The sequence below is a fragment of the Filicampus tigris genome, chromosome 7 (genome assembly GCF_054856515.1).
Source record: "Filicampus tigris isolate MCC_2025a chromosome 7, RoL_Ftig_1.0, whole genome shotgun sequence".
Lineage (NCBI taxonomy): Eukaryota > Metazoa > Chordata > Actinopteri > Syngnathiformes > Syngnathidae > Filicampus > Filicampus tigris.
This window is the reverse complement of record NC_141223.1, coordinates 5,232,666-5,248,609: the sequence shown is the minus strand read 5'-3', so window position 1 is coordinate 5,248,609 and position 15,944 is coordinate 5,232,666. Positions and strand designations below refer to the sequence as shown.

General features: G+C 41.0%; 3 protein-coding genes across 4 annotated transcripts in view; 2 read left to right on the top strand and 1 right to left on the bottom strand.

The window, feature by feature from the left end:
- Nucleotides 1–611: 611 nt before the first annotated feature.
- cryba1a (crystallin, beta A1a) lies at nucleotides 612–4,077 on the bottom strand. The gene is made up of 6 exons (XM_086036282.1): nucleotides 3,918–4,077; nucleotides 3,272–3,338; nucleotides 3,022–3,140; nucleotides 1,513–1,654; nucleotides 1,247–1,389; nucleotides 612–1,125 (listed from the first exon to the last, which is right to left on the bottom strand). Exons 2-6 carry the CDS (start codon nucleotides 3,308–3,310, stop codon nucleotides 978–980), a joined length of 591 nt encoding a protein of 196 aa, XP_085892408.1. The 5' UTR covers nucleotides 3,311–3,338; nucleotides 3,918–4,077; the 3' UTR covers nucleotides 612–977.
- Nucleotides 4,078–6,736: 2,659 nt separating this feature from the next.
- crybb1l3 (crystallin, beta B1, like 3) lies at nucleotides 6,737–10,696 on the top strand. Its single transcript, XM_086035101.1, has 6 exons — nucleotides 6,737–6,796; nucleotides 7,282–7,355; nucleotides 7,426–7,544; nucleotides 7,639–7,771; nucleotides 8,777–8,919; nucleotides 9,799–10,696. The coding sequence occupies exons 2-6, from the start codon at nucleotides 7,290–7,292 to the stop codon at nucleotides 9,965–9,967; spliced, it is 630 nt and encodes a 209-aa protein (XP_085891227.1). The 5' UTR covers nucleotides 6,737–6,796; nucleotides 7,282–7,289; the 3' UTR covers nucleotides 9,968–10,696.
- Nucleotides 10,697–12,120: 1,424 nt separating this feature from the next.
- unc119a1 (unc-119 lipid binding chaperone a1) overlaps nucleotides 12,121–15,944 on the top strand; it is a 19,602-nt gene continuing 15,778 nt past the window's right edge. The window contains exon 1 of one of the 2 annotated variants that reach the window (XM_086036567.1): nucleotides 12,121–12,528. In XM_086036567.1, coding sequence (XP_085892693.1) covers nucleotides 12,405–12,528 — 124 coding nt within the window. In that variant the 5' untranslated portion in view covers nucleotides 12,121–12,404. The remainder of the gene's footprint in view (nucleotides 12,529–15,944) is intronic. The other variant, XM_086036568.1, reaches the window with a different exon arrangement.

The window sequence follows — 15,944 nt, the reverse complement described above, 5'->3', positions numbered from 1 at the left end:
AAACAACCCAACATATTGTATTGCATTTGCCTATAACAGCATATAAAGCTCACAGAAAATCATGCCTAAAAGTTGTTATGCGGTTGGATACCCCCTTCCCAATCATAATATGATGGAAACTAAAATATCATTCCCTATTACTGTCGTAGTATTGAGTGTAGAGATTCAAGCAACGCGTTTTAGAGCAACTCGAATGTCTTTATTTGGTGCTCTTCATTTCTCACAAGCTTCCATATAGCCACCTAGGCACTTCCTGTTAGGCCTTTCACAATGATGTACTGTACTTCAAACAGGTTACATTACAACAGGGCCCGTGCACGGCGCGTCATCAATGATGTCACTACCGTTGTGGTCACCATGTTGGAAGCAGTCTGATGACGTGATGCACTCGCTGTGTTTCTCGCTTGATTTAGATGGCCGAAATATCCAAACATTGTGAACCGTTGCTGTGTTGGGGGTTGCAGCAATGCCACCCATGATCGCAAAGGCAGGAAATTTAGGTTAGGTAGCTTATTTTTGCAGTGGTTCTCATTAGATTGTACATGTGTTCTTAAGATGGCCCATGAGTGAGACTGAACACTGAAATGAAGAATACAGATCAAACAAGTGCATGACTGTTAGCAGCAGACGCTTGTTTTAACTCTTTATTCTGACTTCCATTTTCTCTTACACTTGCAGTGAGTCTGAATGACATCATAACTTCACAGACATCTCAATACACCTTCAATTTTCCCCTCTTCTCAGGGGGTCAGCGGCATATCTCTGCCGCTGCTCCCTTTCTCCCTCTCTTTATGGTTTATCCCATTCAGTCATCTCTTTTTTTTTTTTTTTTTTTTAAATCCCATCTTGCAACAGAACAAAGCAGAAGTGCGGCAGACATTTTGGTGACGAAGCACCAGGGAATGCTGGAATGATTATGGAGGAAAGAGGGAGAGGAGGAAGCTGTGGAGCTTTTTGGCAAAGGAGACGTGAGGCTCTCATTGCTGGATGCGACGCAGTGACTGCACCTGGAACGACTGAGCGTGAGAGCCCCATTCTCTGTAATGTTTGTACTCGCCGCCATGGCGATCACACTCCAGAATGTACTGGTAACCGCGGTAACCAGGGAACTGATAGCACACCCAGCTGTAGCAAGAGCAGAGGTGAAATACGCTGATTATGGTCAAATAAAGTTTTGTTATAAACGTCACATGACTTCCCTTCCCAATCCTGTAAGTGATCATCTGAGCAAAAGTACACAACTTACGCGCCACTCTGAACTTGCATGGATCCGATCTCATTGGTTCCCCAGCCCATAGCCTGCAGTGACGGGTAGTCGTCGCTTATCTCCCACTGGCGTCCCGTAAAGTTCTCTTTCTCAAACACCACCATCTTGGACTCCTTGTGGTTCTGTAGGAAGTCCATTCGACGTTATTTTTAGCTTTAACCAGCAGCCAGTCATTCAGCTCCAACGATAAGTGAGTCACACTGTGCGCTTTATAAACTCTGAATCAGTTTCACAGGAAGACTCACAGCAGAGCAGATGGGGCGGAAGGACATCATCCTCTCCGTGTGATAGGCGTTGCTGCCACTCCACGACTCCCAGTGAGGGTACTCTCCTCTCTCCAAAACAAACTGCTGCCCACAGAAGCTGGAGTGCTCATATCCTGTCCAACTATCCCCACATGCAATGTCAAAAAAGTTTAAAAACTTTTGGGGACTGGCATAAATAACATCATCACGTGGGGACAAAATGCTTGTGGAAAGCCACTGATGCTTACATCCAGAAAACCATCTTGTTATTCATCCACTACGCTTCCATCCATTCATGCATTTTGTGTAGCACTTGTCGTATTTAGCGTGGCGAGGAGGAACAATGAGGTTTGGACCATCAAAAAAGCAGCACAGTGGTGTGGATCGAGAGCCCAGTATGCCGTGAAAAATTATCAATTTTTATGACAAATAATGTGTTTTCATCTATCAAAACCAGCAACATATGGTAACAGGACAGACAGAAATTGTCCAGTGAGTATGCAGGCCTTAATACAATGTAAAAGAACATAAATTATTGTATGTAGCATATATTATGATGTTTACTCCTAACAGAGGACTTCTGCTCACAGCAGTTGAGGAAATAAACACCCCTGCCCACTATAAAGTATCCTCCTAAGAATTATGTCACTATTCTGTTGCGTTTTTATGTTTCATACCATTGGTTCTACCCCGAAAAATATTTTGCTCTCCACGTTACACCATACCGGCCAACAAAAAATATATAGTTATAAATATACAAAGGTAGAGGTTTTAAGTCCTAAAAAGCACATTTACTGTACTTAGGTTAAATACAGTGTGAACTGTACTTATAAAATGTACCATACTGTACCGTAATGTACTGTAAAACTTTACTTCAAAAGATTGAAAAAAAAAGAAATACTGTACTGGATTTTAAACGTTTAAATTGGGTGAAGCATAGCTACATGCTTCATTCTAATATGTTTGATTGTGTATCATGTTTTAAAGCAGAAACCCAAACATATTTTTTTCAAGAATATGTTCCCAGCAGGCCCAGTTGAAACACGGCATTCTGATTAATATTGCATTTGTGGAAGCACCAGCAAAATCCATCCTTTTTTAGCCATCTCAGGGGGCAGCCATTTTGTCACTTCTGTCGACTGAAAATGACATCACAACTGCTCAGGGACCAGATACCGACCAATCATGGCTCAGCTTCAGAAAACAGGTGAGCCATGATTGGTGGTTACCTGAGCAGTTGTGATGTCATTTTCAGTCGACAAAAGTGACAAAATGGCCGCACCCCAGAGATGGCTAAAAACGGGTGGATTAACTCTAATTCCACAAACGAAATATTTATCAGAATGCCTTGTTTCAACGAGTGGTCTTGCATAGAACATATTCTTGAAAAAAACATTTTTTAAAGGTTGTATATTTTAACTGTATTTATTTCAGTGATTCTTTCACGTACCACTAGTGGTAGTCGTACCAAACTGTGAGAACCACTGATATGAACCATTCGTGACTTACGCTCCACACTCCACTTTGAGGGAGCGGATGTTGTCAGTGCCAGATTCCATTATGTTCTGGCAGGAGGAGGTAAACTCCAGACGCTTTCCCTGGAAGTTCTCCTGGTCGTAAACAGTGATCTAGAGTGGACATAAATACATACATATCCATATGACACACACTGATTGATGTGCGTCCACATAATTGACACCATGAGCCCAATATGGCTGATCAACTCTGGTTAGTAATCATCCATCTAAGGAAGACTCACCTTCCATGGTCCCAGCGGGTTGGGATTATTCTGAGCCATGCTATCGTGTCTCGTAAGGGAGATAGACCTTCAGAGCAGAGAGATGGAGAAATCACATTTCTGCTATTGTGTTTCATTTATAATAGTTTTACTTTGAAAGGCACATTTAGTGAACCATATACACGTCAGATTAAAACAAACATAACTCATATTTGCATTTATATTCAATAAACAGTTTTTTGTACCTGATGGCACTGTGACCTTCTGCGCAATCTAATGGGGTCCACTAGAAATGCCGTATGATAAATATCTGGTTTTACAAACATCATAATTTGCATTTTCAATTGACACTGGCATTGATGTGTTCATTTAACACTTACTGTACATGACACAGACTATTAAAAATGCTCACAACTGAACTGTGACTCATCCAGTTGTGCTAGTATGGCTAATGTTGCGGCCTGTGAGCTAGCATGTTACGTCTTTCCTCTATATGAGGTTTGGACATGCTCAATTGTTGTATGTACTCCGTGTGGCCGGTCACTGTGTTGTTGGACCTCTTTTTATACATTTATGCGTCTCAGCAGAAATAAGAGAAAAGGCATGGCACACACACAAATGTAAAGTGACAATGCTCTGCTATAGGCTGAATAGAATGATGGCTTACCTGAAGAATAGCTGCGCACTGTTCACAAGGGGGGCTCCACAATAACGGCGTTCCGACCCCAGAGCATATGGGACTATTTATACATGGCGGTGCTGAAAAGTAACGGCTTGTGGCTCCCGACTACAGTCAGCACATTGCTGCTCAAGCCATTGTTCGACACTGAGCTGCTGGGTTTTCATGTGCCACAGTGGAACCAGATGAAGGGCAACTTGCCCAGTGCGGATAAGCACAAGTTGCAAAAGAAACGCAGAACAAACACGGCATCGACCAGAACAAGAAGAAATCACGCAGGTCTTCTGAGCGAAAAGGGGAAATAATGGGAATTAGTGTGAGATTTAGGGCTTTTATACTCTCATCAACCTGTTTAATTTGCATTGGAAGAAAACACTTACCGATTTTAGTCCATCTCTCCTCCATGCCCATCCCCAGCAAGCTCACATCACTGCTTTCACTTCTTCTCTAACTTCTATGTGCACACATGCTCAGTATAGTGCACATGCGTACACCGCCATTGAGAGAGGTGCATTCAATCACACATGCGAGGCACACAAAGAAATACACTTACCTACACACAACTATTTACTCTCGCTGAAACTGACCTTGTCATCTGCCTTGATGTTGTAAAGTACGCTCGTAGACAGTTTTTGCTTTCCTGAGGCAGCATATTATCGCTTTCATTAAGAATAAAATGCATGTTTTTAAATACTGGACAGGAATAATGCTACAAAATGTACATATTGATATTTTTTGCACATTATGGAATAGAAAGATATGGAATCTAAATGAGGATTTAAGTGAAAATTGTTGCAAGATAATTATTTTTATTCTTGACAATGACTATAACAAATGACAGCATTGTCAGTAAGTTGTCACATCAAGGTTCACTCTGAAAATAGTTGGGTTAAAAATAACACAATTTGGGGTCAAAAACGGACCGATCCACAACTTGGGTTTTTGACGCAACTTTCTTGGTTGTTTTTGCAGAAAATAACCCCAAAAAATGGTAGTTTCGTACAAAACAACCCCAAAAAATGGACTGCTTTGTACAAAATAACGCAAGAAAATGGGTCAAATTGACCCAATTTGTGTATCAGTCCATTTTTGACCCAAAATTGTTATCTTTTTTTTTTTTTCACTTTAACCCAACTGTTTTTAGAGTGTTTCACACACCACTCAAACTATTGGATGTAACAGTGAGGTATATCTTAAATTTTGGGGTTGACTTCCACTTTAACATTCATGTTGAATAACTTGATGATTTCAGAAAGAAACCATTTGTAGTTTTATAGTTGCATGAGTTAAAGTCGTGTGTTTTGTGTGAGTAGCTATAATCCAAACTACTATCCGAGTACTGTATAATCGTAGCATTATGATACAAAGGGGTCTATACAGCAGTTTTCTCATACAGCATAGTTGCACAGTAAAACTGATTTGACTTGACTTTGCATGATATTTACCATTCACTAATTTGCCGGCATTTTATGCAAACTACCTCCATCGGTGGTGGTTCAAAATTATAACATAACTGGAAATTAAATCACACCTTCTAATATTTGTATACAAAATCTTGAGCAGTTTACAAGTGCCTGAGGTGGAACTAGATGATGGTTGCTTTTGGGTGAACCGCTCCAACTGGTTTGAAGGGTTGCAAATTTCAGCTCTTTTGTCAGACCTTCAACACAATTTTGATCAAAGATATTTAGCACACCAAGATGTTTTGTTCTGTTTCGGTCTTTACCCATAACCTGTAACTGAAGCCAAGCACTGTGAAGCACATTTCCTGTCAGAATGCCTTAATAGTCAATTGTTGGAACTCTTCTGTAAAAGAATGAAAAAGCTACAACAGTCACTGAAATCATTTGAAGAGGCTGGAATTTGCCAAAATTCGCAATGACAAATCAGACTTCTGGGATACATTCCTATGACAAAAGAGACTAGAGTATCTGTTTGGCAAGTCACATCGGCTCCATGTTTACAGCTGCAAAAATGAAAATGACAAGGACAATGCACCAACTGTGAAACACGGAGGAGACTTGGTTATGCTCTGTGGCTGCTCTGCTACATCAGTCACATGGTGTCTTGTCAAGGTGTCAAAGCCCTCTGGAGCAAAATGCGCTGCCTTGTAGTGTCAGAAAACTGGGCATTGATCCGCCAACAAGATAGTGACCCAAAATAGGGCAAAAATGACCAAAACATTGGACTACTCTGCCGCTCTAATATCCTGAAGAATGCAGTTTTAACTCATTCACTGCCATTGACGTATTTACTTGTTTTTTCACAGTCCAGGAACTTATTTACGTTTTTCTAATTTTTTTTTTATAAAGGGTCCGAAAATGTCTGGCAGTGATGAGTTAAAAAGGCAAAATTATTATTATTTTTTTTTTTTTGGATATAATTCTGTTGGACAACACAACGGCTGATTTTAAATGCGTGTACACTCAGTATCCACCACACCTAAAAAAAGATAGGCCTCAAAAGCTTGGAGAAGATAAAGTGACAAACTTGAAGAGAACGTTAAAGCTAAAAGGGCTAAACTGTAGCGACAATCAAGACGTTAGAAGGGCTGCTAAAAGATGCTGAACACTGCCGAGTGTGTGTGTGTGTGTGTGTGTGTTCAACAATATGCTGATGACAGTGAATGGCTTCCAACAATGGGGCTGTACAACAAAACAGTCAGCCAAGTCAGCACGACTTGTCTAAGCACCATGACCTTTGAACTCCCACTCTGCGTTCCAAAAGAGCCATCAGCCAATGAGAAGTCGCAAACCTCGCTCTGTCCTACCTTACTGGACGTAAATGTATATATACATGCTCACTTGCATGCTCACGACCTATTTCCCTCTCTAAAGATCGACCCATTTCAAGCTGCTTGTGTCGAAGTAAGTTTTCGGTATAGGCCGCAGATGAGCGAGCGATGAGTTGTTTTTTTCCCGTGTGTGGATTCTCCTCACGAGCACCGAGTGAGCAGATGGAACATTGACATAAAATGCAGCAGGGTGTGATTTATTTCTTCTCTTAGAATTCAGGAGCTCACCGGGGATGTAAAACTGACACAAAAAAAAAAAAGATTGAAGGCCGCATCTCATTTTAATCCATTTTTTTTTCTTTTTAATGAAATGCAGCTATTTTACATTTGTGGGCTTTTTGGCAAATAGGTTTTCTCTCACAGGACAAATTTGAGGGATATAAGTGGAAACTGCGGGAGAAGTCTATTAGATGGTAATAGTGATTTAACTGGATATTAAGTTGAAAATACCTTGTCACGTCAAATTACGCTGTGATTTATTTGGCTCTTAAACAGTGCGAGTGTACAACCGACACTGTAAAGATGTCTAACGGTGTGTTTATTTCTGTTTTTCTGCAGATCTGACGATGTCTCACTCAGGCGCTCAAGGCAGCATTGGCAGCCACTCGGCCATGGGGCTGCGTAATCATAAGGTAGTAAAAAGCACACGAATAAGGTCAGGCGATTGGAATTGATGAAATTCCTAATTGTGCTTCTCCCTAGATTTACCTCTATGAATTTGAGAACTTCCAAGGGCGTAGACTGGACCTGGTGGCAGAGTGCCGTAACCTATGCGAGAAGGGTTTAGAAAGAATCGGCTCCATCCGGGTAGAGAATGGGCCGTAAGTCCCGAGCGCCGCAGTTGAATCACTGTGCAGTGTAAAATAAATACGTAATGTGTCTGTGTTTTTTCTGCATGTGTGTGTGTCATTGCAGCTGGGTGGGCTTTGAGCAGCAGAACATGACTGGTGAGGTGTTCATGCTGGAGAAAGGAGAATACCCCAGATGGGACACCTGGTCCAACAGCTATAGGTGTGACCGTCTCATGTCAGTCCGACCAGTAAAAATGGTAAGTTCGGTACAGTGTTACCGCTCCTTACGAAATTAGTTGGTTCTGGAAGAAATTTCCTAGGTAGAAAATGTTGTAAGTAGAGACGCGTTTTCCATGTAAATGCTCTAATCCGTTCCAAGCCCCCCGATATTCAGACATAAATGTTTTGTAAAACGTAAAAATGCATGAAAACATGTAACAAATACATGTTACGGTTAGATTATTGCGCAATAAATGAGAGTTGTGCATAATGTAAAAAAAAACAAAGAATAGAGTCAAGAATAAAAATGATGGTCGTTTACCTTTTAATTGCTGTCCTCGTCGCTTTTTGCCCTCTTTGGTTCATGTTTTCTCTCGGAAGTGGTTTTTGCCTGGCGTTTTTGTAAACAACTGATTTAGTAGCGTTACACTACGGTCAATACATTTAAGACAGTGGAAATCCAAGGTTGAGCTTCAGAAAACAGGTGAGACGTGAGTTGTCGTTACCTGAGCCCTGAGCAACTGTGATGTTATTTTCAGTGGACAGAAGTGACAAAATGATCCACACACAGATGGCTAAAAACGTGTGGATTAACTCTTATTCCACAAACGCAATATACGTCACAATGCCTTATTTCAACTAGTGGGCCTGCATAGAATATATTCTTGAAAAAATATGTTTGGGTTGACCTCCCCTTTAAGTGACAAAATCCACCCGTTTTTAGCCATCTCAAGGGGCAGCCATTTTATCACTTCTGTCGACTGAAAATGACATCACAGTTGCTCAGGGCTTAGGTGACAACCAATCACCTATCACCTGAGACACGATGATGGTTTTATTTGACTTTTGAGGTATATCTTCCCAGTTTTGTACCACTTTGTCGATGTTCAACTCTGGAGGGTCCTCTTGTATGTTTTACCATAATGACTAATTTGACCACTAGAAGGCAATACATAATAAGACAGAGTCGGATTCAAAGTACAATACAATGAAACACAAAGAATATACAATACAATGCAATACAGTTCATCTTTATTTTGTAGGACCCCCAGGACCACAAAATTTGCCTGTATGAGTGCACAAATTTCGAGGGTCGCAAGATGGAGGTGTGTGATGAGGACATCCCAAGCCTGTGGTCTTACGGCTTCCAGGACCGCGTCGCTAGCGTTCAGGTGACAGGTGGAACGTAAGTATTTTCCTTTAGCGCTGCATACCATTTGAAAGGACACTAGTGACAAAAAACTAGCGACATACGTGTCTCACATGTAAACGTCTTTATTGATTGGGATTCAATCACTTTTTTTTTTTTTAGTCAGCTCACTAATGAGTCTGAATAGCACAAAGGGTCAAAAGAACAAATCAAATAATTAGGGCTGTCAAAATTAAAGCATTAACTATGGAGATTAATTTAAATTTTATAACGCATTTAAAAAATGTACTCAGTTAACTCTGTTTTATTTACTTCCTGTGGGAGCTTCCCGCTGCTCACTTTGCAGCCAAACTTAGAGGAGAGTCACTGCCACAAAGACGGGCTTTTATGTAGTTTGACTTTAAAAAGTTACTCGATGGCTCATTGGAGAAATCCCAAATAATTTGCGCACTTTGCAAAGCCAAATCCAAACGCCATCTTAGTTGTACGTCTTTGGTGTATCGTTCGACAGTTGTATTTTACAGGAAAAGAATTAGATTCAGGTATCGAAAAAAGCTATTACAACAGTCTTTGAACCAAAATATTTTTTTTTCCATATTAATTCCAACATTTTACCCAGGTAAATATGGTTCCAAGCCATGTAAAAAAATTGTAGTTGAAAAATATGATTAATCGCGATTAATTATGGAAAATTTGTGATTAATTAGTAAAAAAAAAATGTAAACGTTTGACAGCACTACAAATAATTTAAGAACAAAACATTCATAAGAAATCAATGAAAATATGTGAGGTGTTTCTATAACATTTTGGTTGCCTCTAAGTATGAGGCGATGCAGTTTTATGCCACTACAAAACTACAAACACAACAACAAGTTGGTTGGTGAGTATATTTCTGCCTTCTGCCCTCTTCTTCAGGTGGGTGGCCTACCAGTACCCTGGCTACCGTGGTTTCCAATATGTGATGGAAATTGGCTCTTTCAAGCATTGGAATGAGTGGGGAGCCCACCATCCCCAGATTCAATCCATCCGGAGGGTGAAAGACATGCAGACACACCGCAGAGGCTGCTTTGAGATGAATGCCTAGAGCCTGTCAGGTTTTGGGCAAAAAAAAAAAAAAAAAGTCACGCTTAACTGCAAGTGACTTGCAAAGTCTCCACTGACCATTTTCCTGCACAAAAGCACATTGCTGCGGAATATTGCTACTGATTTTGTCAGCACAGTTTGGGAGTACATAAGACTTCCGGAGTAGCGGTACGATTGGTACAATGCAGTAGGTAGCAATGCTCTCTGTCTCCAGACCTCATATGAATGATTCTCGAATTTATCATGGTTCCTTGATAGTTAGAAGTTTGTGTTTTAAGTTTGTTTCGGTGCTATTTTCAACTTTCATTTTTATCGATGCACGTATGTGTTTCCAGAATAATGATGCCAATCAGCCTGCATTAAAAAAAAAAAAAAAAAAAAAAAAAAAAAAAAAGCAGCGGTCTCCCATAGCTTGAAGTTAAGTAATGATCATTGCACCAACCGTGTAACCACGGACAGCACTCAGATCTGCATCTGCACATGCCGACCTGCAGTAGATTTCTTCTCAGAACATCCAACAGGACCTCTGGTGGCTGTGCAGCGCTGTGCCTTTTGCAGACATCTTTTTTTTTTTTTTTTTTTTTTTGGGGCTGGTCCACTTGAGCACTTCTAAGGCCCGCCAAGAAGTCTTACATTTACACCTTCTCAGGGATGCTGGCGTCTGGAACTTTCCAATGGAAAACAAAGACAAATTAAAAACAAAAAGTGCACATTTTGTCACACGGTCAAACTTTTGTTCTCGTTGTTTCTTGCAGCCTGCTTTCATTGGTTTGCATTTCATTGCATAGTTGCGGGGAAAAATATCATGCCTTTGTATGCCTCACGCTCGTTCGAAGGCATGCGTGGACGATAAGCCGGCAGGGCAGTTATGATTATGAGAGGTCAATGTTTCCATCGATGCCAAGGTGACTCGAACGGTGAAAATAAGTTTCTGTTTCTGCAACTTTATCCAGATTCTCACCATCAAGCTCTCAGTCAAGTCAATCACAAGCTCATACTGCCGGACGAATGTCCTTTGCTGTACTGTATTTACTGTAATTCTAACTTTCACCCTAAAAAAACAATTGGGTTAAAAATAACACAATTTTGGGTCAAAAATGGACCTAACTTTCTTGGTTGTTTTTGCAGAAAACAACCCAAAAATTGGGTGTTTTGTACAAAACAATGCAAGAAAGTGGGTCAAATTGATGCAATTTGGGTATCGGTCAATTTCTGACCCAAAATTGTGTTATTTTTAACCCAACTGTTTTTAGAGTGTACTGTCAGAGTGGGTTAGCACAGCAGTAAAGCCATATTTGCATGAACTGCAGCCTATCAGTTGACTTGAAGTGAGGGGACCCACCCCTGGACTGGTCACTGCAAATCACAGGACCAGTCACATGTATGCACTTCCGTTGCACTCTAAAAACAGTTGGGTTAAAAATAACACAATTTGGGGTCAGAAAATGGACCGATCCACGCCCTTGCGTTGTTTTGTACAAAACTACCCATTTTTGGGGTTGTTTTCTGCAAAAACAACCCACAAAGTTGGGTCAATTTTTTTTTTTTACCCCAAATTGTGTTATTTTTAACCCAAGTGTTTTTAGAACGTAGTCTTCACTGAATGTTGTTGGCATGCGGAAACCATCCAAACTCCACACGCACACCTTTGGAGGCAGTGGGCCATGGTGCGAATCGCTACATTTAAAATGAGTTTGTAGGGTACATGCTAGCCTGCTTCCTGGCTACTCTCGAGATGCCCTTGAGCAAATCACTGCCCCCCCCCCCATCAGGTAATCTTAAGAGGCCTTGCATGTTTGCACTGCTTTCTCTCTTTGATTTGCCCACATATGTGTGTTGTGCAACACAAAAACATATTCACATAGCGGAGCGTGAGTTCAAGTCCTCCGTGTGGGCTTAAAGTGAGTGTAATATATATTTCATCGATGTTAAATAAGGGGGTCTAGTGGCCCCTGTTCCTCATGAAGGTGTGTGTACACCTAACGTGGTAGACAGAGAGAGAGAGAGAGAGCGAGAGAGAGAGCGAGATGGGGAGCATGTCGACGACGAGCAGACGATTGCAGACTGTCATGACGACGTGCGCAGCGCTCGTTTAAAGCCGCAGGATTTGGATTAGCCTGTGTGAGAGCCGATGAGCCTTGAGCGACTGAAGGAGGGAGGGAGGAAGCAAGGGAGGAAGGGAGGGAGCTAAGGGCTGATTTTGATCTTTTAGGGGGAAGAAGGGAGGTGCGAGGCACGGAGAATGGGCTATTTTGGACGCGGGCACTGAGCCTGCTCTTTGCGCGGTGTATTAGGCAGCCTTCGACGCAAGCAAATCGCCTCCCGCGGCCACCGCCAAGTCGCCGACGTACGACGACGTCGACAGCTCCATCCACTCGCTGTCAGGAAAGCGCCACTTTCCGCCAGCCTGCTCCACGCTCAAGTGCTCCTCGCTGGATATGAAAGTGCAGCAAGGCTGCAACTCGTCAGACATGGGCATCCCCGTCACCACCGAGGAAGAACTGCGCCGAAACAGCGTCATCACGCCCGAGGATGTGCTTGGCTTACAAAAGATCACCAAGAGTAAGTAGCCTTGTCTTTTCGGAACCTCGACGTGTAATTGGCAACATGGGGGCGTGCGGTTCAATCGTCGCTGCTTCAGATTAGGTTTGCCCATCTGTTCCTGTGCGTCACTTTATAGCGCCGATATCCTGCAACACGACATTTGCATTCAACGAGGTCTGAGGAACCTTAATGCACCATGGACAGCGACACCCCAAAACTCCCCATTCACTTCTCAAGGAGACGCACCCAAGAGGGTAACATTGTGCACGTATCCAATCTGTTAGAACAAATGAAACACCGAGGAAGGAAACTGTGACTTTTCTTTCCAAGTTGGACACTAACCTGTGGATGCAATGGAACGAAACGGAAAGAGACAGAGACGTTATCCGCTGGTTAAAGATCAAAATTCATGTGTATGAAATACAAAATGGACTTTTAGTGACGTCGTGGGTGCACAGCTCATCTGCAGGCTAAAACATTTCAAGTTGACACAGTTGTTGTGAAACACAACATTCATTAGTCAAAATAAGTCTGCAGACTTGTAAGATTCATGAAGTAAAATTCACTCCTGCAAAATCTTTACATAATAGTTATGAGTGTGAGTATTACGCTGGCCAACAAATTTTAAATCGGTAAACTTCTCTAAATGTTTTTTTCCCCTACTGATTCCGAATCTATCCACATTTTTTAAATAATAATAATAATAATATCTAATATAGTAATATATTTAGTAATTACAGTAGCAATTAATGATTTAAAAGGTTCAGAAACAGGTGGAATTTTTTTCTGAAACATCATAGCTAAAATTACAACACATGGTGAAATCCATATTGCGCAAGGTTTTTATGGGTCAAACTTAAAAACAAAAAACGAAATATCTCAAAAACCTGACGTGCATGAAAAAAAAGGAGTCATTTATTAAATCAGCATCAAAAATACGTTTAGGGACACATTAAGACATCTTTGATTAAAATGAGGTGTTGACCAGTGTTATCAGAGGCCATGAGAAAAGGTCATCAAAAAGTTTTAAGTTCTTTATTTCGAATTTTTTATCCACCCATCCATTCTCTGAGCCACTTCTCATTTTGCTAAAATAGTAATCATAATCATTCTATTAATCGTTCTATTAAACTAAGGAGATTTGAGGCTATGGGGCAACAGAGGCCCTCTTTTGCCGTTAAGAAACATGAGAAGTGGAAGTACTCTACAGCAATAGTCTTGAATGATACTCTTTACGATAAACATTGTAAAGTATTACAAAAGACAACATTTACAGAAGACATACACTCCACTTTGTGTACATCGACACTGCAGCCGTGCTGGATGTGAAGCATTTGTGACGCTGCCTTTTTCATTTGGCCCTTGGCGATGTATCATCATTGGATTAATACCGAACCATCGCTTTTGATTCTCTGTCATTCAAACTCAATTTTTTACGAATATAAGGCTATATTCAGACTGTAGCTCAATTACGATTTTTTTTTGCCCGAATCTGATTTTGAATTGTATAATTAAGATTTTTTTTTTCAAATCTGACCTGAACCTCAGGCAGGATGAACACTCACCTTAACCCAAATGTCCTCTGGGTAAAAAAAAAAAAAAAAAAAAGATAAGAGCCATTTACTGGTCTATTAACATTCAAAGATGCTGATGCAAATTGCAGTCCTATTATGTAAATAGACCATCATTAAAGCGGAAGTCAACCCAAACATATTTTTTTTCAAGAATATGTTCCCAGCAGGCCCACTAGTTGAAACACGGCATTCTGATTAATTTACGGTTTGTGGAATATAAATTAACTAGCAAAATGCACGCATTTTTAGCCATCTCCGGGGGGCGGCCATTTTGTCTTCTGTCGACTGAAAATGACATCACAACTGCTCACAACGACCAATCACAGCTGACCTGCTTTCTGAAACTGAGCCATGATTGGTCGTTGCGAGCAGTTGTGATGTCATTTTCAGTCGACAGAAGACAAAATGGCCGCCTCCAGAGATGGCTAAAAACGAGTGGATTAACACTTATCCCACAAATGCAATATTTATCAGAATGCCCTGTTTCAACGAGTGGGCTTGCATAGAACATATTCTGGAAAAAAATATGTTTGGGTTGACTTCCGCTTTAAGTAGTAGGTTTCCTATGTCCCTATGAATAGATGATAAACACTCAAAAGTTACAAACAATCAATCAAAAATTGTGCTCATGAGATTACATAACCCGCAGGCTACATTGACAAAAATGCTGTGTTGAATTGACTCAATTTAATTTCATCAAGTAGTTGCCCAAAATAAAATCCTCTGGATCCAGATATATTTTTTAGTTAATGTATAGTCAATTTAAAAAAAATGTAACTAGATCCAGATGATGCTATTTGGCGCAACCACTTGATGAAATAAAATTGAGCCAATTCAACAAAACTTTTTTTTCTCCAATGTATGTAAATTTATGAGCACAACTGTAAACAAGCCATGCAAACACAGTTCCGCCGGTCCTGGCATAGTGCCCGAGTGGAGAAACTATATCAGGGCTGCATCAGTGAAATAATACTTAAATCAGCCGTGATGGTGCACTCATCTCACCTCATCACTGACAACACGTAATCCGGATTATGTTTGGGGGACGGAAAGACCATATTACACACCAACATGGCATAATACAGGTAATTAATGATTCCATAACCAAAATGTATGTTTAAATATGGGCAGTATTTTCTGGGGTAAGGCATTCATTCCTCTCGACCTTTCTTATTATTTTTCTATTCCGTGTTACAATGTTGAGCATCTTTTGTTTCTGATGCAAATTTTTTCAAACGCCATCATAACCGTCAGCTTTACAGATGCCATGCTCCGCTGTGTGGGTATTAAGTGTTAAAGACCTGTTTATTTTCCCCCCAAGGGAAAAACGTAAGCGTTTGTTTGAGGTGTTCCGTTTGGAAGGCGTCAATAGTCACAGAGGCCACACTTGGAGGATATAGAAGTTGAGAAGAGGTAAGAGCATAATTCCGTGCTTGATTTTGTGCTGGAAAAGACAGGAAAGCGCTGCCTGATGTCAGCGGAGCGGTGATTGCCTCAGTCGGTAGACGAAAGGTCGGGTTTTAGGGGCAGCCCAGAGGCAGCCAGTCACGGTGTCTCAGTGCCATTACCGAGGCACAACGCAAGCCAAGCGGCCGAGCGCACCTCCGGCTAAAAAGCACCGCTGAGAAAGGAAAAATGGAACATCATCGTGGTTCTCAGTCTGTCTTGTCACCAACCAACCCATTTCCAGTAGTTAGCGTTTAACACCCATTTAATTGCTCCTCCTTTTGTTTGTTTTTCTGATGACTCTCATTGTGTTTTTTATTCCTATTTGTCTTTGTAGTTGGCATTGACTGTCATGAGAATGGACCTCATTTATTTCAAGTGATTCCCAGACTATTAGTGTGCAGGTGAGAGATA

Bases quoted from the DNA above. Each gene is read 5' to 3' on its own strand.
- cryba1a (XM_086036282.1), bottom strand. From the start codon at position 3,310: ATGGCTCAGAATAATCCCAACCCGCTGGGACCATGGAAG. The intron at 1,655-3,021 runs GTAAGTCACGAA...ATGTGGGGATAG, and splicing joins CTCAAAGTGGAGTGTGGAGC to TTGGACAGGATATGAGCACT. The intron at 1,390-1,512 runs GTGAGTCTTCCT...GACTTCCTACAG, and splicing joins TCCGCCCCATCTGCTCTGCT to AACCACAAGGAGTCCAAGAT.
- crybb1l3 (XM_086035101.1), top strand. From the start codon at position 7,290: ATGTCTCACTCAGGCGCTCAAGGCAGCATTGGCAGCCACTCGGCCATG. The intron at 7,545-7,638 runs GTAAGTCCCGAG...GTGTCATTGCAG, and splicing joins ATCCGGGTAGAGAATGGGCC to CTGGGTGGGCTTTGAGCAGC. The intron at 8,920-9,798 runs GTAAGTATTTTC...CCTCTTCTTCAG, and splicing joins GTTCAGGTGACAGGTGGAAC to GTGGGTGGCCTACCAGTACC.